Source organism: Salvelinus namaycush, chromosome 28, assembly GCF_016432855.1.
Source record: "Salvelinus namaycush isolate Seneca chromosome 28, SaNama_1.0, whole genome shotgun sequence".
NCBI classification, from domain to species: Eukaryota; Metazoa; Chordata; class Actinopteri; order Salmoniformes; family Salmonidae; genus Salvelinus; species Salvelinus namaycush.
In genome coordinates, this window is record NC_052334.1 from 25,426,401 (window position 1) to 25,452,415 (window position 26,015).

The window sequence follows — 26,015 nt, forward strand, 5'->3', positions numbered from 1 at the left end:
CCATTGGTCAGCACTAAGGTGGGTGTAGGCAGGCAGGCAGGCAGGCAGGCAGGCAGGCAGGCAGGCAGGCAGGCAGGCAGGCAGGCAGGCAGGCAGGCAGGCAGGCAGGCAGGCAGGCAGGCAGGCAGGCAGGCAGGCAGGCAATGCGATTGAGTGAGTTGTGGGTCTGAATGTGAAAGCAGGCCTGTGGCAGACATGTGGGGGCTGTAGCAGAATGCAAGCCTGAGCTGCATAGCATGACATCTCTTGATTTGAGAAGAGTCTGCTGCTTAGCATTCCCCAAACTACACCCCACTACTGACAGGGGTGACACATAAACAAGAAACACCACCAGGAAGTGAGGCAGAACTAAAGCTGATTTGAAGTTAGAACCAACAACCACACACACTTACTCCATGGGCTCCTTGGACTGTCCGGATCAGGTTGATGCCCTTCCAGACGTAGATGTCACCGTTCAAGGCACCTGAATATGTGACCTCATCTCTGGCACAGGCCAGGCAGAGGATGGTTTGGAGATCTCCCGTTTTGCCAAAAACTCCTCGCTTAGGGGTCAGGGCGTTGCCACATAAGCTCCAAAACTGAACCCAGAAACAAACAGGGGAGACAGGAGAGAAGACTGAGTTTAACGGGGTGGTTAATAAATAAATCAACCAACTCATCCTACCCTGAGTCATATATTAATAATATCATACCAAAACGTTATCTAGCATGGAAACAAGGCTGTGGCATTTTAACTTGTGTTTATTTTTAGAGTGAACATTATTTTAATTTTGTAAAGTACAAGGTCTGTACAAAATGACAAAGACAAACACTGGGATCACATTGCGCACGTAACTGCATGTAACATCTCAATTTGCATGCACACACACCCAGACACACACAAACACACACACACAGATCCATCTCCATACACAAACTAAAATCTAACCTTACACACAAAGGCTCAAATCTAAATCCCTCACCAAGTCCACAGTCGTGAACCCACGCTGGAGGTCAGAGCTGTAATCAGCTGATCGGCATGCAGACACACCCTGCCTCAGGGCAGGTATCACCATCACACACAGTCTCCACCACCACCGGTCACTATCAAGCCCAGACCCCCCATAGTTCATGAACAAGGTCATTGGGATGCACGGGCACATTCCAGACCGCGGACAAATTCCATAAAGCGGAGAGCCGCTTTGTCTGCATGACGAGGAGATCAAAGGAAAGAGTTGAGTGTGTGTTGTGTTTCCTATGCCCAGACACTGGCACCGTGACACGTGTCAGAGCACACAGAGAGATGCACTCGTCAAAGGGAGCAGCTGGAACATGACAGCCTTTTTCATTTCCTGCCTTAGGAGGATGTCTCTCATGTCAATATTTATCCCCCTAGCTTTAGCTAGAGCTTGGATCTCTGTTCAATTGTAAAATGCCTACAGGTGTAATCATGATGCATTATACATACAGGCTTTAAGTAAACCAACTTCTAAACAACCTTTGAGTTTGATGTAGATAGTAGCAATATCCCAACACTGAGGGTACTAAGTGCAGTATAGTGTGTCCTACGTATCAGACGAGAAGAGAGCTGTATATCTGTAGAGCTAAGATAGGACCCAGGGATGAGCTCTGGTACCAGCCCAGCCGGTGAGAGCATCACTAACACTGTGCTGTTGAGGGAGAGAGCGCCAGTGTGTTAACAGGAGGGATTGATTATCACAGGTCAGCATCATCAGCTCCACTACACAGCCCTAGTGTCCCAGACTGCTGAAAGTCTGAGGTCCTGGGACACCACAGGGTAGGATGTTCTTAATCCTGTTGGGTAGGTAAAGCCAGAAAGTAGTTTCCAGGAAAAGAGAGTGGGTGCTTGGCGTGAGGGCAGGTCGTGTTGAGTTGTGTGGTCGTAATGGTGACGCTCAGTGGAGCTCGGCAGGGCTTTGTGTCCCAGCCTCAGCCTGTTGTGGAGGCAGGCAGTGGGAATGGAGGTGGCGCGAGTGGGCGCCTGGCTGGCCCTGCCTGCCTGGGTCTGATAAGACAGGGACACGCAGGCTACGGCTAATCCCCTCACTGCTCTAAATTACTGCTGAGAGGAGACGAGAGGCTGGAGGGTTTATAATGAGACCAAAGGGAGAGAGAGAGAGAGCGAGAGAGACTGAGCTAGTGAGAGAGAGTGTGAGTGAGAGAGAGCCGCAGTGACAGCGGAGTGGAACACTTCAATTCTGCTAAAGAATAACAAGTAAAACCACTCTCTTTAAAAGCAGAGATAGCAGCAAGACCAGACGATCCTCCCCAGCCAAGACGTAGGCTGGCCACAGTGAGTCATAAAGACGATGAAGGGAAAAGAGAGGAGGAGGATGCTCTAGCTAACAGTGCCCAGCCCAGGATCTGCAGAATGTCAGTAATCAGTAACATGGCCACGTGCACAACAGAACCTTCCTGCACCGTTTCTCCAGGGAAAACCTTTGTAATCAAAGTTGAGAGGGTGTAATTCATCAGCCAGGGCAGGCAGGCACCAACCCCCCCCCCCCCCCCCTCACCACACCATTCCCCCTCTCTGCTTTCCGCTCATAACCACCACAGTGACTCTCAATGTCATGGCATTGACGGCTTGACTGAGCATTATAGAACTGATTGACTGACTGGCTTATTATCCATTTTACAGCAATGACTGACTGACTCAGTGTAATGATACTTGCTGACTGGGTTGTGTCAGGGCAGTGGTGTAAAGTACTTAAGTAGTACTTTAAAGTATTTTTACTTAAGTAGTTTTGGGGGGGTATCTGTACTTTACTATTCTATTTTTGACTACTTTTACTTTACTACATTCCTTAAGAAAACATTGTACTTTTTAACTCCATACATTTTCCGGACACCCAAAAGTACTAGTTACATTTTGAATGCTTAGCAGGACAGGAAAATAGTCCAATTCACGCAATTATCAACCGAACATCCCTGGTCATCCCTACTGCCTCTTTTCTGGCGGACTCACTAAACACACATGCTTTGTTTGGCTTTCTGTAAATTAAAAAAAACTAGAAAATGGTGCCATCTGGTTAGCTTAATATAAAAAATATATAAATTATTTATACTTTTACTTTTGATACTTAAGTATATTTTAAACCAAATACTTTCAGACTTTTACTCAAGTGGTATTTTACTGGGTGACTTTTACTTTTACTTGAGTAATTTTCTATTAAGGTATCTTTACTTTTACTCAATTATGACAGTTGGTTACTTTTTCCACCACTGTGTCAGGGTCCTGCCGGAGGAGGCTTTGAAATCATCCCATCCTTCTGCTTAACATCCCTCTTCCCATGACTGCCTCTCTTGTCTGCCTGTCTATATCATTAACATTTCAAGTTCTCCTTCAATCAATCAATCAAATGTATTTATAAAGCCCTTTTTACATCATCCGATGTCAAAGTGCTATACAGAAACCCAGCCTAAACAATGCAGATGTAGAAGCACGGTGGCTAGGAAAAACTCCCTAGAAAGGCCGGAACCTAGGAAGAAACCTAGAGAGGAACCAGGCTCTGAGGGGTGGCAAGTCCTCTTCTGGCTGTACCGGGTGGAGATTATAACAGTACATGGCCAAGATGTTCAAATATTCATAGATGACCAGCAAGGTCAAATAATAATAATCACAGTGGTTGTAGAGGGTGCAACGGGTCAGCTCCTTAACAGCTCAGCACAGAATGTGTGTGTTAGTGTGCTTGTGTGTATAGGAATGTGTGTATGTGCACATTGGATGCCACCCTCATGAAGGGAAAACAGAGTGCAAATGGTGAAAGACACGGCAGGATTTCCTTAAATCAACAGTAAACATGTCGTCCCCCACAAATGTCAAAATCAGGCCAGTGGTGTCTGTAATATTGCGTGTGACTAGCATACGTACAGTTGATTACCACAGCACCCCCCTTTGGCCAATCAGTGTAATTTTGTCTCTATGACAAGATGCATCATTCACCCAAATTTTGTTTAAAAAAATCAGTCCAGCGGTGTCTGAGATATTGTGTTGGTTAGTTAGATTAATTTCCCTGAACATGTGTACCAAATTTCATCACTCTGAGTCAAACAGATCAAGAGATATAAACATGTGTCCGTTATAGCACCACCGTGTTGTCAATATGAATGTTGTTGCATATGCTGAGTCTAGACAGTGTTTGCAACATGTGTACACATTTATGTTACAATACAAATATCCTTGACTGATTTATATGCATTTATGTGCCAGACCACACCCACATGAATGTTAATTGGTCAATAGCGTTTTAGGTACCTGTCTGAAAAATATTGCCTTGAGAGGCCTTTGTCCAGATGCCACATATCAAGATTTGTGCCAGAAGAATTCACAAAATTCTAAATAGCAGAAAGTCAATCATGGTGGACCTTATGGAAATGTGTTCTTTGTGAGGAGAGGGACCTATGTACCAAATTACTTTAGGTCAAATGGGGTGAGGAGCGTGATCTTTCAAGATATTTTAAATATATTGTTATAGCGCCACCTTCTGGCCAATCAGTATAATTGTGTAAATGCCGGATCTCTACAGCAAGACGCATCATTCACCCAAGTTTTGTCAAAATTGGGCCAGTGCTGTCTGTGACTAACGTACGAATGTACTAATGTACCAACGGACGGAGACAGATCCACAGTCCCCTCCCAGACTTCATTGTGGGGGACAACTAATCATCTAACAGCCAGACGTGTGCATGTCTGCAAGTCCCAGGCACAGGGCTGCTAAGCAAATGTCACAGTCAAAGCCAAATCAAATGACCTTTTGATCGCAAAAGGATTTTAGCTAATGGTGGATCCTCTTGCTTCCCTCTTGTCTTTTGTGTTGAAGTGGGGGCAGCAGACAGTCCCAGAGACTGTGTTTTTCTGGGACTATAGTGAGGGGATTATTGGGGCTAAATCTGCTGGATGCATTGAGTGCTATAATCGCTGAGTGAGCACAGGGCTGGGGAGCAGATGTCACATGGTCCGCAGGGTAAAGGCTCGGGAATTATGTGGGACGGTTGCTGGATTGCCTTGGCATCATGAGATAGGGAGAGAAAGACAAAGAGAGAGATAGACATGGACAGGGAAAGAGAGTGAGAGGGGGAAGGGAGAGAAAGAGCGCGCGAGAGAGAGAGGAGGGGATTGGTTTGCTGCACTGGGGTCCGTGCGTGGGGTTGTGGGAGAGTAGAGGTATTATCGTGAGGGATGGGGGTGGGGGAGACACCAGGCAGGGCAAAGAGGATGGAGAGTCATCCTTGAGATCCATGTCTCATAAGAAATACTAAACATATGTCAAGGAGGATAGCACCTCCATATTACAGATAAGGTAGATCAATTCCTATCCCAATGATGAACACACAATCACACACAGAAGCACACTGAACTAAATTAAAAATATTTTATGAACGCAGAAGTTCCCTGTGATATAATACCTATCTCAAGACAACAATTTGGTCTAAATTTCATTTGGGGAGTAGTGTTTAATGACCATTCAAGGGGAACACCGTGAATCTAATACAAGGTGTTTGCAGAGATATGAGTGCTTCACTGAAGACAGTAGTTTGTATAGAGAAATGTAAAGCTGAATGTGGAGAACTGAAAGGGAAACATGTCCATACAGCTGAGTATCATAGCCACTGCTGAATTCTCCTTTAAAAATAAGAAATTGTTCCTCCTCTGCAGTCCACATTAATAGAGATGAACTTGAAAAGAGAGAATTCTATGAGTCATTGCCTGTCCTACTTACGTTATGGATTAATAGTCATAAACTCCAGAATAAAAGTAATTTGCATATATCACTTAGGGCTTTGATATGATCATGATACAGCAAAGAAGATAGAGAGAAAAGGAGAGCATTACCGTTAAATTCTTTGCGGAACTTTTTGAAAACCTTATGCTAATAAGATATCATACCTTTTGAAAATCAGACTGGTTATGTACAACATACACGACCAAAAGTATGTGGACACCTGCTCGTCGAAAACATCTCATTCCAAAATCATGGACATTAATATGGAGTTGGTCCCCCCTTTGCTGCTATAACAGCCTCCACTCTTCTGGGAAGGCTTTCCACTAGATGTTGGAACATTGGTGCGGGGACTTGCTTCCATTCAGACACAAGAGCATTAGTGAGGTCGGGCACTGATGTTGGGCGATTAGGCCTGGCTCACAGTCGGCGTTCCAATTCATCCCAAAGGTGTTCGATGGGGTTGAGGTCAAGGCTCTGTGCAGGCCAGTCAAGTTCTTCCACACCAATCTCGACAAACCATTTCTGTATGGACCTCGCTTTGTGCAGGGAGGCATTGTCATGCTGAAACAGGAAAGGGCCTTCCCCAAACTGTTGCCACAAAGAAGGAAGCATATAATCGTCTAGAATGTCATTGTATGCTATAGTGTTAAGATTTCCTTTCAATGAAACTAAGGGGTCTAGCCCGAACCATGAAAAACAGCCCCAGACCATTATTCCTCATCCACCAAACATTACAGTTGGCACTACGCATTGGGGAAGGTAGCGTTCTCCTGGCATCCGCCAAACCCAGATTTGTCCGTCAGACTGCCAGATGGTGAAGCGTGATTTATCACTCGAAAGAACGTGTTTCCACTGCTTCAGAGTCCAATGGCGGCGAGCTTTACCTCTCCAGCCGACGCTTGGCATTGTGCATGGTGATCTTAGGCTTGTGTGCGGCTGCTCGTCCATGGAAACCCATTTCATGAATCTCCCGACAAACAGTTCTTGTGCTGAAGATGCTTCCAGAGGCAGTTTGGAACTCGGTAGTGAGTGTTGCAAACGAGGACAGACGATTTTTACCCTACACGCTTTAGCACTCCCGTTCTGTGAGCTTGTGTGGCCTACTACGTTTCCACTTCACAATAACAGCACTTACAGTTGACCAGGGCAGCTCTAACAGGGCAGAAATTTGATGAACTAACTTGTTGGAAAGGTGGCATCCTATGACAGTACCACGTTGAAAGTTACTGAGCTCTTCATTAAGGCCATTCTACAGCCAATGTTAGTCTATGGAGATTGCGTGGTGGTGTGCTCGATTTTATACACCTGTCAGCAACGGGTGTGGCTGAAATAGCCGAATCCGCTCATTTGAAGGGGTGTCCACATACACTATATATAGGAAAGTATCTGTGTGTGCTAAATATCCAACCAATTCTAGATCCAAACACACCTTGACAGCTGAGGGCCTTGAGTAAGCCAGTTTGTAAGGTATGAACTTGATTTAAACAGTACCTTGATATGTTTGACACCACAGCTAACAAGCTTGCTTGGCTGGTACAAGTCCCATGATATGTCAAATATCTGTGGGAAAGATCACATGGTAAGTTTAACTATGTACAATTAAATGCATAACATACCGTGCAACAAATTAGTTTACAACACTTTTGATGTCATCTTCAATTAACGTCATTGTACAAGGCTTCACACAAAATCTTAAGGTGTGGCAGTGTGTGTATGTCTTTGTCTGTGTGAGTCGTTGTGTGTATGTTGGTTGAGTAAAAAAATAACACAGCAGCATACATATCTTTTAAAAATTCTACTCCATTAGCTTAGCGTCTCTTCAGACAGAGTCTGGAATGCTAACGGTCAATCAGGCCTAACTTGTTCATGTGCGACTCCTTTGGGCTGCCACTCCTTCCTGCTCCATCCTGGCTGCATTTCTAACTACAGTAATTGAGGAGATTGATCTGGGCCTGGTGCCTGGGACAGAGAGGGGAGGATGGTGTAGTATAGTTACCCTGTCAGTGTGGCCAGGAGCCGCTGCCAGCACCTTGCCCCTCCTCCAGTCCCACACACAGATCGTGTTTTTGGAGTCCAGACCCACTGAGACCAAACACTGCAAAGGAAACAGCATTTTATGAAACAGAATGACTACAATAAAATAAAAGATAACATTGGCTGCATATAGTAAAAACACCAGTTGTCATGCCTCTGGCTCTGGCTGGGAGCCCATATGTATGAGTCTGCTGGAAGGGGCTCCTATAGCCTAGTGAGTAGGCAACACCGAGCTCTACTCTGCTGCACGTTGCTCTGTGTGGTGGTGAGAGGCCACTTCCATCTGCCATTGAATCAATGTCTGGGCATGGAGAGAATCCATGGGAGGGGAGGAGAACTACTTTAACTGTGTTTGAGAAGAATGAAGGGTAAAGCTCCACCCCATGATGAATCATTGTGAAACTGGGGGTATTCATTCAGCAAAGAATGCAGAGATTATCTGGATCGAAAAGTCTACATGAAGAAATGTACTGAAATGATTCAGAAGGTTCACGCATGTGGATATAGGGCTCTAACTTCTGCCATTGAGGGGATTCGATTAAGCTGGGTCGGGTTGCACCGAGCTATGACCCGCCACGGGACCGGGCGAAGCCGGTGAGGGAGGTGCGCCCTGCTCAAATCTAACCGTAATCTGCGGAGCTCTGTAATATTGTCAACAAGGCAGGAAGATGCATCATTCAGAAAGATACAACATCTCCTTTCCATAAAATACCCTCTGGGGAAAGGGTTCTACATGGGACCCAATAGGGTTCTACCGGGAACCAAAAAGTGTTCTTCAAAGGGTTCTTCCATGTGGACAGCTGAAGAACCCTTTTAGGTTCTACATAGCACCTTTTTTTCTAAGACTGTAGTTTTCATTGGGAACGTTGCTATTATTATCTGGGTGAATTGTTTTCTGCACATACTGGTGCTAGTCTGGTTGCAAGTCTTCGAAGCTAACATTTCACTCCTTTTATGGCACATGGTATATGACACAGAGTACAAGGAGTGGCATAAAAATACTGGCAAACAGACTACACTGGTGCAACCAAATCAAAATTCCAGGACGCACAGCAAAGATATTTAGTGGCATATGTGACCAACTGGTTGCAATTAAGAGCCCTATGTGGATATTAAGGCTACTATACAGAGTTAGAGCAATATTGTTTAGCCAATAAATATGTCACATTTTTTGGGATAAAACATGAATCAATTAGACATGGTTGCTTTATTTATTTTTCTGGAAGGGGCAACATAACACAGAATTCATCCACACAATGTTGACTTGAACATAGACATGACCAGATCAGTAGACGACAGAAAGAGATCAGGAACACAGAAGCATTCAGAGCCAGAGCCTGTAATGGTTTTACAACTGTCACATCCTATCTCAATCCCTAGATGACTCTATCCAACCAGGAAAATGTATGAGGTCATTTCCATGGTCTAGCTCTGTAAACAGCGGCGGTAGAACCACTCTGAGGGGCCCTATGGGAAACTCAGAGATAAAAACCGAGTGCTTGAGCCATGACATATAGATTTTTGAAATATGAGTACTCCAGCAAACACTAGACAACAAAACGACTGTACATAAACCCTGACTGTCCATACCCTAAGTATTACTCTGTGGAGAGTTGGCAAAGAAGCTAACATTTCAGTGGAAGAGTACACATGAAACTGTTATAATGCCTAATGCATATTTACAGTATAATGGTAATAAAGAGGAAACAATTACAGTTACATAAGTAACCTTTATTAAAATGCAATGGACTCGGGGGGGGACTTAGACTTTAACACTAAGTACATGGACATGAACCGTAATAAACGTGATATTTAATAATTTGGTGCTTATATTTGTCCTATTTCACACATTAATACGCATGTGAGAATTGGAAATGTGTTTTTTTCATTTCCCACTCTCCCTGAGACACCCTCGGAGAGTTGGGTCACGGTCAGGGTCTGCCATTATCAACGGTGACCCTGAAGCAATTAGGGTTAAGTGCCCTGCTCAAGGGCACATCGACATATGTTTCACCTTGTCAGCTCGGTGATTCAAACTAGCGACCTTTCGGTTACTGGCCTAATGCTCTAACCGCTAGCCTACCTGCCACCCCTTTAGTGTCATATTACAATATGTAGGTGTTGTGAAGGTCTTCAACTGTCTCAGAACACTCCCCAAAAGACCTTTAGTCATTTATAAATTGGGGAACATGTGCATGAAGCTCTGCACTATTATAGCAAGAGTTTGCACAAAGAAAACAACCCCATACGTAACTACTGTAGTACAGGACTACCCCAGTCGTCAAAGCTCAGGGCCCTATACTGTTTGGTTGGCTCACCGTAACTTCACAACATCCTGTCAAACTCTGAGTCAGTGGATGAAAAAGATTTCCAGCTGACTCTTAAAGTTAAACCTCTCTCTTACACTCTCCCTCTCTCTCGGTATAGCTGTCCTGCTAATACCGCTGGAGTAATCCCAGATGTGTCATTAAGAAACACAAGCCAGCAGGCGTGCCGAGTGGGAGCGCTACTGCCACCCCACAGCAGAGGAGGAGACAACAGTCATGTAGCTGTTATATTCATCTCTTACTGAACTATTCATGTTCATCTACAACTGTCTGGAGGGTTTTCACTATATCTGTCACTTGATGTAGTACAATAAAATGGAAAGTAATTTGTACAACAGGAGGGATCGTTGGGATGTGGAAGGTTTACAGTGACTACTGCAGCTCAATATTGGATCCTACATTCTCTTTGAAAAATCCACATTTTACATAGAATTCACTCTGTCAATACTGATTCATGAGTAGCCATATGTGTCACTGTTTTTGTATGAGCACACGGCATGGTTACGCATATATGCGGAAGACACATTTCGGTTGAATGCATTCAGCTGTGCAACTGACTTGGTACCCCCCTTCCCTTTCCCAGAACTGTACCTGTCCATCGAGGTCGAAGGCCAGGCAGGCGATGCCGTGTGTGTGAGTGTCCTTGAGGATGGACACGGTCTGTACGGTGTAGGAATCCCACACACAGATGTAAGGCTCCTTGCCCACCTGTCCCGTAGCTACCAGCACACGCTCCGGATGCAGAGCTAAACTGTAAGGAGAGAGAGAGAGAGATACAGTCAGAGAAAGAGAAAAGCAGAGTGACAGAGAGGGGGGAAGAGAAAGAGAGAACTCAGAGAACCCAGCTGCACCCTCTAAAAAGAGACCAGTGAGATGATTCACAGTCTATAGGCCTAATGATCAGTGATTATCCCCCTCAGATAGCCTGGGTAAAAAAAGAACGAAAAAAAGACAGAGCAGAGGAAGGCCTTGCGTTATCAGAGAGTGGAAGCTATTAGCCCGAGTTGCCACGTTGGATCTGTGATAGGCCAAGGCAGGAACATGGTGAATCAGAATGGCAGCTTTACCCCTCCTTTCGATATTATACACTCACACAGGGCACGGCAGGAAATAGCCTACCCACTGCCCTAATTCAGGATTTCTCATCCTCTAAGCCACAGGTGTCAAACTCATTCCACGGAGGGCCGAGTGTCTGCGGGTTTTCGCTCCTCCCTTGTACTTGATTGATGAATTAACATCACTAATTAGTTAGGAACTCCCCACACCTGGTTGTCTAGGGCTTTATTGAAAGGAAAAACCAAAAACCTGCAGACACTCGGCCCTCCGTGGAATGAGTTTGACACCCCTGCTCTAAGCTCTGCCCTTTGCCCCCTTTACCTTTACAACATCATCTAGGGCTCCCAAGCACAGATACTGTAGGCATCAGAAGCAGCCACTCTTTGCTCCCCCCTGCTCTCCCCCCTTCCACCGGGGCACGCTCTACATCTGAGCAACAGCCTGCAGTCTGATGCATGTAGCATCCCCCTTCCAGCAGCTGCCAGTCACGTTCCAGGCACGTCTGAATGATTCACAGGGCAATTCTTTCCCTTGCGTTGACCTGTTATATATTTCATGCTGTGACGGAGCTCCCACCATTATAAATCAGGGCACCTGTTTGCCAACTGCACTCCACAACTTCTAATCCTGTATCTGTGTATTCAGAGAGCAGGCCAGAGATCAACCGCATCAGCATGCTGGGGGGTTTCTCTGGGAAACCAGCCTTCCCGGGGTCAGGAGTTTTTCATATTTTATTGTGACACTCAATTTGCATTTGAAATGCGCTTCAGAACTATTCTGCTCGCTCTGTCACAGCTCCGGAAATTGCTTTTTAGCCTGTTGGTGTAATTCCTCTATTCAGCCGTGGTGCTTTGTTAGCGATACAGATGTAGGATCTTAATCTGATCACTCTTTTGTTGCTGAGAATTTTCCTGCACCGCAGGAAATACAGATGAGCTTTGTGATTTACATAAATTCACTGAAAACCCACACTAACACACGGTGATATTGACAGTATTGCACTTTGGGTTATGGTAGTAGGTGTCAGGCGCACCAGTTTGAGTGTGTCAAGAACTGCAATGCTGGTGGGTTTTTCACGCTCAACTGTTTCCCGTGTGTATCAAGAATGGTCCACCATCCAAAGGACATCCAGCCAACTTGACACAACTGTGGGTAGCATTGAAGTCAATATGGGCTAGCATCCCTGTTGAACACTTTCGACACCTTGTCGAGTCAATGCCCCGACGAATTGAGGCTGTTCTGAGAGAAAAAGGGTTGTAAACGCAGTATTAGGAAGGTGTTCCTAATGTTTTGTACACTCAGTGTAGGTCAAATTAAGATCATACATCTGTAAGTCTGAGATGGGCTAATAGGCTTGAGGAACAGGGCAGGGGCTATCACACCACATCTCCACGTCTCCTTCACTCACTCATGAGAGAGGTTTACTCTTTATCTCACCCCTCGCCCTCCCTGTCATCTCCCCTCCCCCCACGAACTTCTCATCACCTTGTGTATGAATTACATAATCATATCAAAGCAGCTAAAAGTAGTAGTCAGAGGAAGAGAATATGATTGGTGCTCTTTGGGATAGAGGAGATGAAAATGCTTTTCAAACTGTGTAATAGTCATCAGGTCAAGAGCACACTGATACCAATACCATACATTCAGCAGCTTTATTCAGTACACAGATGAAACAACGAGAAGGACATCGGATCAATGAACCTTTGTACGAACATTGCACTTTTCATTGCTGAGTACAAACTCTGTGCAGGTCAGAAACAAACAAAAACCATTTGACTGACTCAGAATAAACTCTACATTTCCTACAGAGAGATTGCATTACTCTAGCCAAATAGCACTCTGAATTTCACTGTCTTTCTACACAACAGACTTAGAGAACGCCAGCTGCAGGGACAGGGGACTTTCCTTTCTAAATCCGAGGGTAGAGAAACATCCTTATGAAGGAAATTCCAAGCGGAGGTCTGTGTTCTCCTCAGAGCAGCTGGAGTGTGTGGAGAGATGGGGGACCCGTCTACTTTTTCATTAACAGTGACAGTGAGGGTTGAGACAAGGGCATTAACCTCTCCTCCTCCCAACTCAAGCCTGTGAAGGCAGGGCTAAGCTGGGGCACACCACATCAATCAAGACTCAGCTCCTAGGGCCGCTGTACTAGTTTATAAAGATAGTACATCTCTTGACTCGTAGAGTCAGTTTTTTTACTTACTCGATGTCCAGTCAAACCTCTCTTGGAGTTTTCCTTTTCCTGTACTGACATAATGTGACAAACAACTACACACAGTAAAATAGCAACACTCCTCCCAGTCCTTCCGTCACAATAACGTCACTGCTTCTATTACATTTCTATCAGCTAATGAGATTGGGAAATCTCTGGGCTGGGGGGGTGCTGCAGTGCTGCAGTGCTCTGGTTTGATAAACGGCTGTTTGTTGTGGCTGGCTTCCACCTGCCAAGAGCACTCGGAGTCCTGGCAGGCAGGCGTGTTGGGCTGGATAACTCTGCAGTCATGGAGGGTGGTGCTGGATGCCACTGCTATACAGATGTAGGATCTTCATTTTGTTGCTCAGAATTTTACTGCTAAGCAAGAAATGCAAAAGTGTAGTGTATTTAAGTTTTAAAAAGGCTTCTAAAGTTTGTAATTTCCACTTCAGACTTGATTTGCCCCCCCCCCCCCAAAAAGAAAAAAACTAATCCCCTACAAGAATTTTCATTAATTATAATCCACATTTCATGTTGATCAAATTAAGATCCTACATCTGTACTGTTGGGAAGAGGAAGTGAATAGGGAATGTTCAGATGAAGCAATGTAAAGCCCAGGGACAGGGACAGTGGATCAGGGACTTGGCATGGATTATGGCCCATCATCATGGTGACAGAGCCATGGCAGGAGAAACGTCATTCAGGGCCAGCCATGGAACCATTTAACTAAAGTGTTCGATCAATGGAGTCATTAGGAAAAAGGGTTTCACTGAAGCACGGTGTGCGTACTTGCATGCGTGTGTGTTTATTTAGTTTCACAGTAAGTCTGCTAATTGTATAAATCTTAATTGATTCCTCTCAAACAAGAATTGTTGCAACTCAATTATATTGACATGGCTAATAAAGGAACAAATTATGCTCTCAAATCGGCAACTACATCAGCCTATCTTTCTTGAATCCAAGTCCCTACATTTGAAATTACTTCACTCAACAACAAAAAAATAAAATACGAACATATTTGTCTCTTGATTGATAGAGTAGAAAATGCATGTTAAAGGTCTATTAAAGGCAGATATGATGTTTCACAGCCAAACACACGCACATACACTCACACACACACACACACACCAGTTGTCACAACATGGCTAGCTTCCAAGTCAGTTTTGATCCACACTAATGTAGCAGTCACCTTGTCTGCTCTTGTTCAGGATTATAAGGAAGTATAAGATTAGCACATTTTAAAAAGTATTTATCTTCCTTGGCTTTTAGAAAGCTTGTTTAATCTGTCCGCCAATATTACACCATGGCTGTGTTTACACAGGCAGCCCAATTCTAATATTTGTTCCCCTAATTGGTCTTTTGACCAATCAGATCAGCTCTGAAAAAGATCTGATGTGAAAAGATCTGATGTGATTGGTCAAAAGACCAATTAGTAGAAAAAATATCAGATTTTGGCTGCCTGTGTAAACACAGCCAATGTACTGCACCTGTCTGTCTGTGGCGAGGCAGCTCCAAACTATAAATAGAAAAGTGTAAAAATTGAGTTTTTCCTATTAATTGAGATCACAGTTTGTTATGCTATTATCTGGAACTAAGACAACACCTCAAAATGCAGTTAATATGGATCCTTCTTTAATAAACCAACAACACGTTTTTTTATTTTTCTACTTCTAAAGCTTGGTGTAGTTTGGTGAAGATATTAATAAACAGTCCAGCATTCTGGAGGATCCTAATTGGACTATACAGATATGATCTTTAGAGTGCACAACAGCATTATCCCACCAACCGGTCAATTCTCTTTTGCAGTCATGCATCAGTCAGATACTATGATGATCAGGATTTAATTGTGTGTGTGTGTGCGCGTGCGTGCATGTAGGGTAAGGGGGGTCAGGATGTGCTTGAAGAGGGATAGCAGTACGGGGGTTGAAAATATTTGAGCTTTGTAGCAGCACTAACCAAGATAAGCAGCTTTGGATAATGAATGAATGGATGACTGTAGTACTAGTGTACTCATTGGGATTTTGAACAGGAGTGCGCCAACCAGGATGCAGAAATGAATAGCCAAGCTGATGAGTGTGTGCTGGAAAACCATGAGCAAAAGGCTTGTCCCCATCTATTAGCATCACAGTAACAAGCTAAACCGCATGCATGACTTCACACTGACAACATGCATGTTCATGCCGTGCTTGACCGAGCATAGGTTCAACACATATGTTACACACACACTATGCCCTGCGAACAAAAGGTATCAATAAGACGTCCCCGGAACGTCAGGAGATTGTGTCATGGTCCCCTGTTTGCTTGGATGTGTTGTTTATACACTGCTCAAAAAAATAAAGGGAACACTTAAACAACACAATGTAACTCCAAGTCAATCACACTTCTGTGAAATCAAACTGTCCACTTAGAAAGCAACACTGATTGACAATAAATTTCACATGCTGTTTTGCAAATGGAATAGACAAAAGGTGGAAATTATAGGCAATTAGCAAGACACCCCCAATAAAGGAGTGGTTCTGCAGGTGGTGACCACAGACCACTTCTCAGTTCCTATGCTTCCTGGCTGATGTTTTGGTCACTTTTGAATGCTGGCGGTGCTTTCACTCTAGTGGTAGCATGAGACGGAGTCTACAACCCACACAAGTGGCTCAGGTAGTGCAGCTCATCCAGGATGGCACATCAATGCGAGTTGTGGCAAGAAGGTTTGCTGTGTCTGTCAGCGTAGTGTCCAGAGCATGGAGGCGCTACCAGGAGACAGGCCAGTACATCAGGAGACGTGGAGGAGGCCGTAGGAGGGCAACAACCCAGCAGCAGGACCGCTACCTCCGCCTTTGTGCAAGGAGGAGCACTGCCAGAGCCCTGCAAAATGACCTCCTGCAGGCCATGCACATTTGTGGCCTGCTGGAGGTCATTTTGCAGGGCTCTGGCAGTGCACCTCCTTGCACAAAGGCGGAGGTAGCGGTCCTGCTGCTGGGTTGTTGCCCTCCTACGGCCTCCTCCACGTCTCCTGATGTACTGGCCTGTCTCCTGGTAGCGCCTCCATGCTCTGGACACTACGCTGACAGACACAGCAAACCTTCTTGCCACAGCTCGCATTGATGTGCCATCCTGGATGAGCTGCACTACCTGAGCCACTTGTGTGGGTTGTAGACTCCGTCTCATGCTACCACTAGAGTGAAAGCACCGCCAGCATTCAAAAGTGACCAAAACATCAGCCAGGAAGCATAGGAACTGAGAAGTGGTCTGTGGTCACCACCTGCAGAACCACTCCTTTATTGGGGGTGTCTTGCTAATTGCCTATAATTTCCACCTTTTGTCTATTCCATTTGCACAACAGCATGTGAAATTTATTGTCAATCAGTGTTGCTTCCTAAGTGGACAGTTTGATTTCACAGAAGTGTGATTGACTTGGAGTTACATTGTGTTGTTTAAGTGTTCCCTTTATTTTTTTGAGCAGTGTATATATATATAGCACACCCACCCTAATAAAGGATGACACATTACATTTCTACTGCACAACTACATCTCTATAACCTAGATACAACACAGTGCACATTCATTACCAATGAAGACTTGGGACCTCATCTTAAAAGAGCACAGCAAGCAAATGTGTTAGAGTGCATGAAAACGAGTGTGGCTGGATCAACTGTCACTGTGTGTGCATACTTAAAATCTGCATCTCATCATATCAATAACAAGGACAACCCATCTGAAGTCAGAGAGAAGTGTTAGACAGATGTGTCAGACATTCCTGCTTTCAAGCTAACGCTTGCGTCAAAAGAGGGAGAAGCCTCACGCAAAGTCCTGCTAATAAGATGAGGGATTCCAGAAGAGCTGAAATAGATCGTAGAGTTGGTGAAACAGAGAAATGAGGCAAAGGGGGAGTGAGTAGGTTGCTTAGAAAGGCTATAAATACTACACATCCTCAGACAGACGCAAGCAGTCCTGCTGCACCCTCTCATTGATACTATTAGAATAAAGAACATCACGAATCAACACAGATTTGGTGTTACATGAGAAACTAGTGAATCCAAGTGCACATGGTTTACATACGGACATGGCCACACAGAGCACAGAGAGTAGGGACGCATAGGAAGGTAGAGAGAAAGAGAGAGGAAGAATTACAGCAAGACAGACAGAAAGAAAACAAGTAACAGTGGTTCATTTTTTTTAAAACTTCATTTAAGCTGGGGGTCATGCTGATGTAATAGGGTAATATTCAACAAATATTCATGTTATATACAGTTGATGTCAGAAGTTTACATAGACTTAGGTTGGAGTCATTAAAACTAGTTTTTCAACCACTCCACAAATTTCTTGTTAAGAAACTATAGTTTTGGCAAGTCGGTTCGGACATCTACTTTGTGCATTACACAAGTAATTTTTCCAACAATTGTTTACAGACAGATTATTTCACTGTATCACAATTCCAGTGGGTCAGAAGTTTACATACACTAAGTTGACTGTGCCTTTAAACAGCGTAGAAAAGTCCAGAAAATGATGTCATGGCTTTAGAAGCTTCTGATAGGCTAATTGACATCATTTGAGTCAATTGGAGGTGTACCTGTGGATGTATTTCAAGGCCTACCTTCAAAATCAGTGCCTATTTGCTTGACATCATGGGAAAATCAAAAGAAATCAGCCAAGACCTCAGAAAATAAATTGTAGACCTCCACAAGTCTGGTTCATCCTTGGGAGCAATTTACAAACGCCTGAAGGTACCATGTTCATCTGTACAAACAATAGAACGCAAGTATAAACACCATGGGACCACGCAGCCGTCAGACCGCTCAGGAAGGAGACGCATTCTGTCTCCTAGAGATGAACGTACTTTGGTGCGAAAAGTGCAAATCAATCCCAGAACAGCAAATGACCTTGTGAAGATGCTGGAGGAAACAGGTACAAAAGTATCTATATCCACAGTAAAACGAGTCCTATATCGACATAACCTGAAAGGTCACTCAGCAAGGAAGAAGCCACTGCTCCAAAACCGACAGACTACGGTTTGCAACTGCACATGGGGACAAAGATCATACTTTTTGGAGAAATGTCCTCTGGTCTGATGAAACAAAAATAGAACTGTTTGGCCATAATGACCATCATATGTTTGGAGGAAAAGGGTAGGCTTGCAAACCGAAGAACACCATCCCAACCGTGAAGCACGGTGGTGGCAGCATAATGTTGTGGGGTGGTTTGCTGCAGGAGGGACTGGTGCACTTCACAAAATAGATGGCATCATGAGGAGGAAAATTATGTGGATATATTGAAGCAACATCTCAAGACATCAGTCAGGAAGTTAAAGCTTGGTCGCAAATGGGTCTTCTAAATGTACAATGACCCCAAGCATACTTCCAAAGTTGTGGCAAAATGGCTTAAGAACAACAAAGTCAAGGTATTGGAGTGCTCATCACAAAGCCCTGACCTCAAACCTATAGACAATTTGTGGGCAGAACTGAAAAAGCGTGTTCGAGCAAGGAGACCTACAAACCGGACTCAGTTACACCAGCTCTGTCAGGAGGAATGGGCCAAAATTCAACCAAATTATTGTGGGAAGCTTGTGGAAGGCTACCCGAAACGTTTGACCCAAGTTTAACAATTTAAAGGCAATGCTACCAAATACTAACTGAGTGTATGTAAACTTCTGAACCACTAAGAATGTGATGAAAGAAATAAAAGCTGAAATAAATCATTCTCTCTACTATTATTCTGACATTTCACATTCTTAAAATAAAGTGGTGATCCTGTCTAACCTAAGACAGGGAATGTTTACTAGGATTAAATGTCAGGAATTGTGAAAAACTGAGTTTAAATGTATTTGGCTAAGGTGTATGTAAACTTCCGACTTCAACTGTGTACACATCACATACCTGACTCCATTTTAAGGATATGCATATTATTGGTACCATTTGAAAGGAAAAACTTTGAGGTTAGTGGAAATGTGAAAGGAATGTAGGAGAATATAACACAATAGATCTGGTAAAAGATAATACAAAAGAAAAAAAAAACGTTCTTTTGTCTTTTTTGTACCATCATCTTTGAAATGCAAGAGAAAAGCCATAATGTATTATTCCACCCCAGCTGCAATTTAGATTTTGGCCACTAGATGGCAGCAGTGTATGTGCAAAGTTTTAGACTGATCCAGTGAACCATTGCATTTCGGTTCAAAATTTTGTTCCAAGACTACCCAAATGTGTCTAATTTGTTTATTAATAACTTTTCATGTTCAAAACTGTGCACTCTCCTCAAACAATAGCATGGTATTCTTTCACTGTAATAGCTACTGTAAATTGGACTATGCAGTTAGATTAACAAGAATTTAAGCTTTCTGCCAATATCAGATATGTCTATGTTCTGGGAAATTTTCTTGTTACTTACTTACTCATGCTAATTGCATTAGCCTACGTTAGCTCAACCGTCCTTTGGACGGGACACCGATCCCGAAGATTTAGTTACAAGGCAATACTAACATTAACAAAGCATACTTATAGGCATATTCTGTAGATCCTAAGGTTTACTTACAAGACAAAGTATGGACAACGACATGCCTATTAGACCAGAGAACTAGAAGTCTTGGAAATAAGAATTGATCGTACAACCTTCCTCCATGGACAGGATACAAGATACGAGAGAGAACAACAGACCTTCATATCTGAAGGTGTAAAACCAATTACCATTGACCAATCAAACGATACCAAGTTTACAGTAACCTAATCACCCACGCCCAATCTCCACAAGGTGTCACAGCATCTAAAGGCCTGTGTGCGTGATTAGACCAATGTAAATAAGATAGAATCGCTGAGAGGACAACAAAACACCTTTGCATAGAGTAATTTCCCTTTGCAACCTCTCCCTCAACGTGAGCAAGACAAAGGAGATGATCATAGACTACAGGTAAAGGAGGGTCGAACACGCCCCCATTCTCATCGACGGGGCTGTGGTGGAGCGGATCGAGAGTTTCAAGTTCCTTGGTGTTCACATCACCAACAAACGATCATGGTCCAAACACACCAAGACAGTCGTGAAGAGGGCACGACAACACCTTTTCCCCTCAGGAGACTGAAAAGATTTGGCATGGGTCCCCAGATCCTCAAAAAGTTCCACAGCTGCACCATCAAGAACATCCTGACCGGTTGCATCACCGCCTGGTATGGCAACTGCTCGGCATCCAACCGCAAGGCGCTACAGAAGGTAGTGCATACGGCCAGTACATCACTGGGGCCAAGCTTCCTGCCATCCAGGACCTATATACTAGGCAGTGTCAAAGGAAGGCCCCCAAAAAATTGGCAAAGACCCCAGTCACCCAAGTCATAGACTGTTCTCTCTGCTACCGCATGGCAAGCGGTACCAGAGCACCAAGTCTAGGTCCAAAAGGCTCCTTAACAGCTTCTACCCCCAAGCCATAAGACTGCTGAACAATTAATCAAATGGCCACCTGGACTATTTACATTGAACCCCCCCCCTTTGTTTTTACACTGCTGCTACTCACTGTTTATTATCTATGCATAGTCACTTCACCCCTACCTACATATACAAATTGCCTCGACTAACCTGTACCCGCGCACATTGACTCAGTACCGGTACCCCCTGTATATAGCCTCATTATTGTTTTTTTATTGTGCTATTTTTTTAAATATTTTTTTAACTTTAGTTTATTTAGTAAATATTTTCTTAACTCTGTTTTCTTAAAACTGCATTGTTGGTTAAGGGCTTGTAAGTAAGAAATTCACGGTAAGATCTACACCTGTTGTATTCGGCGCATATGACAAATATAATTTAATTTGATATGTGAATTTAAAGTTCACCTTGTACAGATACAATTTTCCACAGAGATACAAGTTACCATCAGAGTTCAACTCAGAGGACAATAATCAACAATAACACTAATATACACTGCTCAAAAAAATAAAGGGAACACTTAAACAACACAATGTAACTCCAAGTCAATCACACTTCTGTGAAATCAAACTGTCCACTTAGGAAGCAACACTGATTGACAATAAATTTCACATGCTGTTGTGCAAATGGAATAGACAAAAGGTGGAAATTATAGGCAATTAGTAAGACACCCCCAAAAAAGGAATGGTTCTGCAGGTGGTGACCACAGACCACTTCTCAGTTCCTATGCTTCCTGGCTGATGTTTTGGTCACTTTTGAATGCTGGCGGTACTCTCACTCTAGTGGTAGCATGAGACGGAGTCTACAACCCACACAAGTGGCTCAGGTAGTGCAGCTCATCCAGGATGGCACATCAATGCGAGCTGTGGCAAAAAGGTTTGCTGTGTCTGTCAGCGTAGTGTCCAGAGCATGGAGGCGCTACCAGGAGACAGGCCAGTACATCAGGAGACGTGGAGGAGGCTGTAGGAGGGCAACAACCCAGCAGCAGGACCGCTACCTCCGCCTTTGTGCAAGGAGGTGCACTGCCAGAGCCCTGCAAAATGACCTCCAGCAGGCCACAAATGTGCATGTGTCTGCTCAAACGGTCAGAAACAGACTCCATGAGGGTGGTATGAGGGCCCGACGTCCACTGGTGGGGGTTGTGCTTACAGCCCAACACCGTGCAGGACATTTGGCATTTGCCAGAGAACACCAAGATTGGCAAATTCGCCACTGGCGCCCTGTGCTCTTCACAGATGAAAGCAGGTTCACACTGAGCACATGAGCACGTGACAGACGTGACAGAGTCTGGAGACGCCGTGGAGAACGTTCTGCTGCCTGCAACATCCTCCAGCATGACCGGTTTGGCGGTGGGTCAGTCATGGTGTGGGGTGGCATTTCTTTGTGGGGCCGCACAGCCCTCCATGTGCTCGCCAGAGGTAGCCTGACTGCCATTAGGTACCGAGATGAGATCCTCAGACCCCTTGTGAGACCATATGCTGACACATGCACATTTGTGGCCTGCTGGAGGTCATTTTGCAGGGCTCTGGCAGTGCACCTCCTTGCACAAAGGCGGAGGTAGCGGTCCTGCTGCTGGGTTGTTGCTCTCCTATGGCCTCCTCCACGTCTCCTGATGTACTGGCCTGTCTCCTGGTAGCGCCTCCATGCTCTGGACACTACGCTGACAGACACAGCAAACCTTTTTGCCACAGCTCGCATTGATGTGCCATCCTGGATGAACTGCACTACCTGAGCCACTTGTGTGGGTTGTAGACTCCGTCTCATGCTACCACTAGAGTGAGAGCACCGCCAGCATTCAAAAGTGACCAAAACATCAGCCAGGAAGCATAGGAACTGAGAAGTGGTCTGTGGTCACCACCTGCAGAACCATTCCTTTTTTGGGGGTGTCTTACTAATTGCCTATAATTTCCACCTTTTGTCTATTCCATTTGCACAACAGCATGTGAAATTTATTGTCAATCAGTGTTGCTTCCTAAGTGGACAGTTTGATTTCACAGAAGTGTGATTGACTTGGAGTTACATTGTGTTGTTTAAGTGTTCCCTTTATTTTTTTGAGCAGTGTATATATATATATATATATATATATATATATAAAAACATCAATTACACAATACATGAATGGTAAACAGAAAAATAGAAAAACACAATCATATGAAATGTCATGGAAATACTTCTTAAAAATATCTCTTCGACACCGGAGCTTGTAAATTCAATATAGACTTTATTACAAAGTAACAAGCCGAGCTGGTCCACGGAGCAACTGCTGGTCCCAGACTCAGAGATCACTTTATATACAGTTTTAGTTTGACACGACATACATAGTCACTCCTCTTTATGTATAAGATCCACATATTTTGCTATTCTGCAACTTTTTGTTTCCTAATCTTACTTCTTGTCACGCCCTGACCTTAGAGAGCCTTTTTATGTCTCTATTTTGTTAGGTCAGGGTGTGATTTGGGTGGGCATTCTAGTTTTTATATTTCTTTGTTGGCCGGGTATGGTTCCCAATCAGAGGCAGCTGTCTATCGTTGTCTCTGATTGGGGATCATACTTAGGCAGCCTTTTTTCCACCTTTAGTTTGTGGGATCTTGTTTTTGTGTAGTCCCTGGGAGCACTCCAGTCATTACGTCTTGTTTCCTGTTTATTGTTTTTGTTGGTGAGTTTCATTTAAATAAACATGTGGAACTCTATGCACGCTGCGCCTTGGTCCGCTCATTTCAACGAACGTGACAGAAGATCCCACCCAAACTGTACCAAGCAGCGTGCCCGGGAGGAGATGGCATCCTGGTCTTTGGAGGAGGTTGAGGAGAGAATAGCCTGGACTTGGGAGGAAGTATTGGAGCGATATGAAAGCCAGTCTGGGAAGCAGGCGGAAGCAGCGAAGGAGCATCAACGACGACTCCGGGGGTCGCAATCACGACGCAAGCACGAGGGGCACACGGGGTGGTTGGCGGAGCCAGGTTTCAGACCAGAGCCAACTCCCCGCACTCGCTTTAAGGAGCGTGTAACCGTTCAGGCACCATGTTATGCGGTGATACACACTGTGTCTCCAGTGCGCATTCACAACCCGGTGCCAGCTCTCCGCACTTGCTGTGCGAAAATGAGCATCCAGCCAGGACGGGTTGTGCCGGCTCAGCTCTCCTGGTCTCCAGTACGCCTCCTCGGACCAGGATATCCTGCGCCGGCTCTACGCACTGTGGTTCCAGTGCGCCTTCACAGCCCAGTGCGTCCTGTGCCAGCGCCCCGCACTTGCCGGGCTAAAGTGAGCATCCAGCCAGGACAGGTTGTGCCAGTTCTACGCTCCAGACCTCTAGTGCGCCTCCACGGTCCAGTATATCCTGTGCCAGCTCCATGCACCCGGCCTCCAGTGTGCGTCTCCAGCCTGGTACGTCTTGTGCCTGCTCCACGCACGGAGCCTCCAGTGACGATCCATGGCCCGGAGCCTCCAGTGACGATCCATGGCCCGGAGCCACCAGTGACGATCCATGGCCCGGAGTCTCCAGCGACGCTCTGCGGCCCTGAGTCTCCAGCGACGCTCTGCGGCCCGGAGTCTCCAGCGACGCTCTGCGGCCCGGAGTCTCCAGCGACGCTCTGCGGCCCGGAGTCTCCAGCGACGCTCTGCGGCCCGGAGTCTCCAGCGACGCTCTGCGGCCCGGAGTCTCCAGCGACGCTCTGCGGCCCGGAGCCTCCAGCGACGCTCTGCGGCCCGGAGCCTCCAGCGACGGTCTGCGGCCCGGAGCCTCCAGCGACGGTTCCCGGCACGGAGCCTCCAGCGACGGTTCCCAGTCCCGAGCCTCCAGCGACGGTTCCCAGTCCCGAGCCTCCAGCGACGGTTCCCAGTCCCGAGCCTCCAGCGACGGTTCCCAGTCCCGAGCCTCCAGCGACGGTTCCCAGTCCGGAGCCTCCAGCGACGGTTCCCAGTCCGGAGCCTCCAGCGACGGTTCCCAGTCCGGAGCCTCCAGCGACGGTTCCCAGTCCGGAGCCTCCAGCGACGGTTCCCAGTCCGGAGCCTCCAGCGACGGTTCCCAGTCCGGAGCCTCCAGCGGGGGTTCCCAGTACGGAGCCTTCTGCAACGATCTACGGTCCGAAGCCTTCTGCTACGGTCCGGAGTCCCCGGCAACGATCCACGGTCCGGAGCATCAGGCGACGATCTACGGTCCGGTTCCTCCGGCGATGATCCACGGTCCGGTTCCTCCGGCGATGATCCAAGGTCCGGAGCCTCCGGCGATGATCCACGGTCCGGAGCCTCTGGCGACGATCCACGGTCCGGTTCCACGGAAGCGGAGCGATCAGCGAGCGGAGCGGGGTCTACATCCTGAACCGGAGCCGCCACCGAGGCTAGATGCCCACCCGGACCCTCCCCGATAGAGTCAGGTTTTGATGGTGTGATTTGGGTGGGCATTCTAGTTTTTATATTTCTTTGTTGGCCGGGTATGGTTCCCAATCAGAGGCAGCTGTCTATCGTTGTCTCTGATTGGGGATCATACTTAGGCAGCCTTTTTTCCACCTTTAGTTTGTGGGATCTTGTTTTTGTGTAATGCCTGTGAGCACTCCAGTCATTACGTCTCGTTTGCCGTTTATTGTTTTTGTTGGCGAGTTTCATTTAAATAAACATGTGGAACTCTATGCACGCTGCGCCTTGGTCCGCTCATTTCAACGAACGTGACACTTCTAGTCTGTCTAGGACCATCTTTACTTGGTTTCTCTTCCCCTTCTTGGCACATACTTCAGGGCATAGATTATATTGGTGGCGTAACCATAGCAATGACACAAAAAATAATACAGACATTCATAGTGCAGGTGCATGTCCAAGGACACCCACAGGACTAGGCAAAGGCCTCCCTCAAGCCCACAATGGCCCAGTCACACACACACAATGGCCTCCCCCCAAGCCCACACTGACTGTGCTCACCACTCCGAGACGCACAACACATGCACCGGAAAATCCTCCATAGAAACAAACCCATTCTTCAGTAAAAAGGCCATCTAACATCCGCCTGAATTGCCCTAGAAGAATCTACTCCACCAACTTGAAAGAGTTTGAGATCATTCCACGAGGCACAAAAAAATAAAAGCAAAATTACCTAACTCGGTGGAGATTGAAGGCATCTCCAGGGTTAGCCATCCCTGAGTTTGGGTCTGGTAACTTACACATCTGAAGGTTAACAATGAGGTACGGTATGGCGGAAGTTTATGCAAGTGGGCTTATAGACAAATAATGCAATGCATCGATCTATGAGACTTCATGGAGGGCCAACCTACTTTCTGATATAAAATGCAATG

At 45.6% G+C, this 26,015-nt stretch overlaps 1 protein-coding gene across 1 annotated transcript in view; it reads right to left on the reverse strand.

Annotated features, from left to right (window-relative positions):
* Positions 1-26,015, reverse strand: part of LOC120023407 (echinoderm microtubule-associated protein-like 5) — a 60,761-nt gene that overhangs the window by 22,122 nt on the left and 12,624 nt on the right. The window contains exons 2-5 of the mRNA XM_038967422.1: positions 10,679-10,838; positions 7,723-7,821; positions 7,218-7,286; positions 393-578 (exon numbers count right to left, since the gene is read on the reverse strand). Of these exons, the coding sequence (XP_038823350.1) occupies positions 393-578; positions 7,218-7,286; positions 7,723-7,821; positions 10,679-10,838 (514 nt within the window). The remainder of the gene's footprint in view (positions 1-392; positions 579-7,217; positions 7,287-7,722; positions 7,822-10,678; positions 10,839-26,015) is intronic.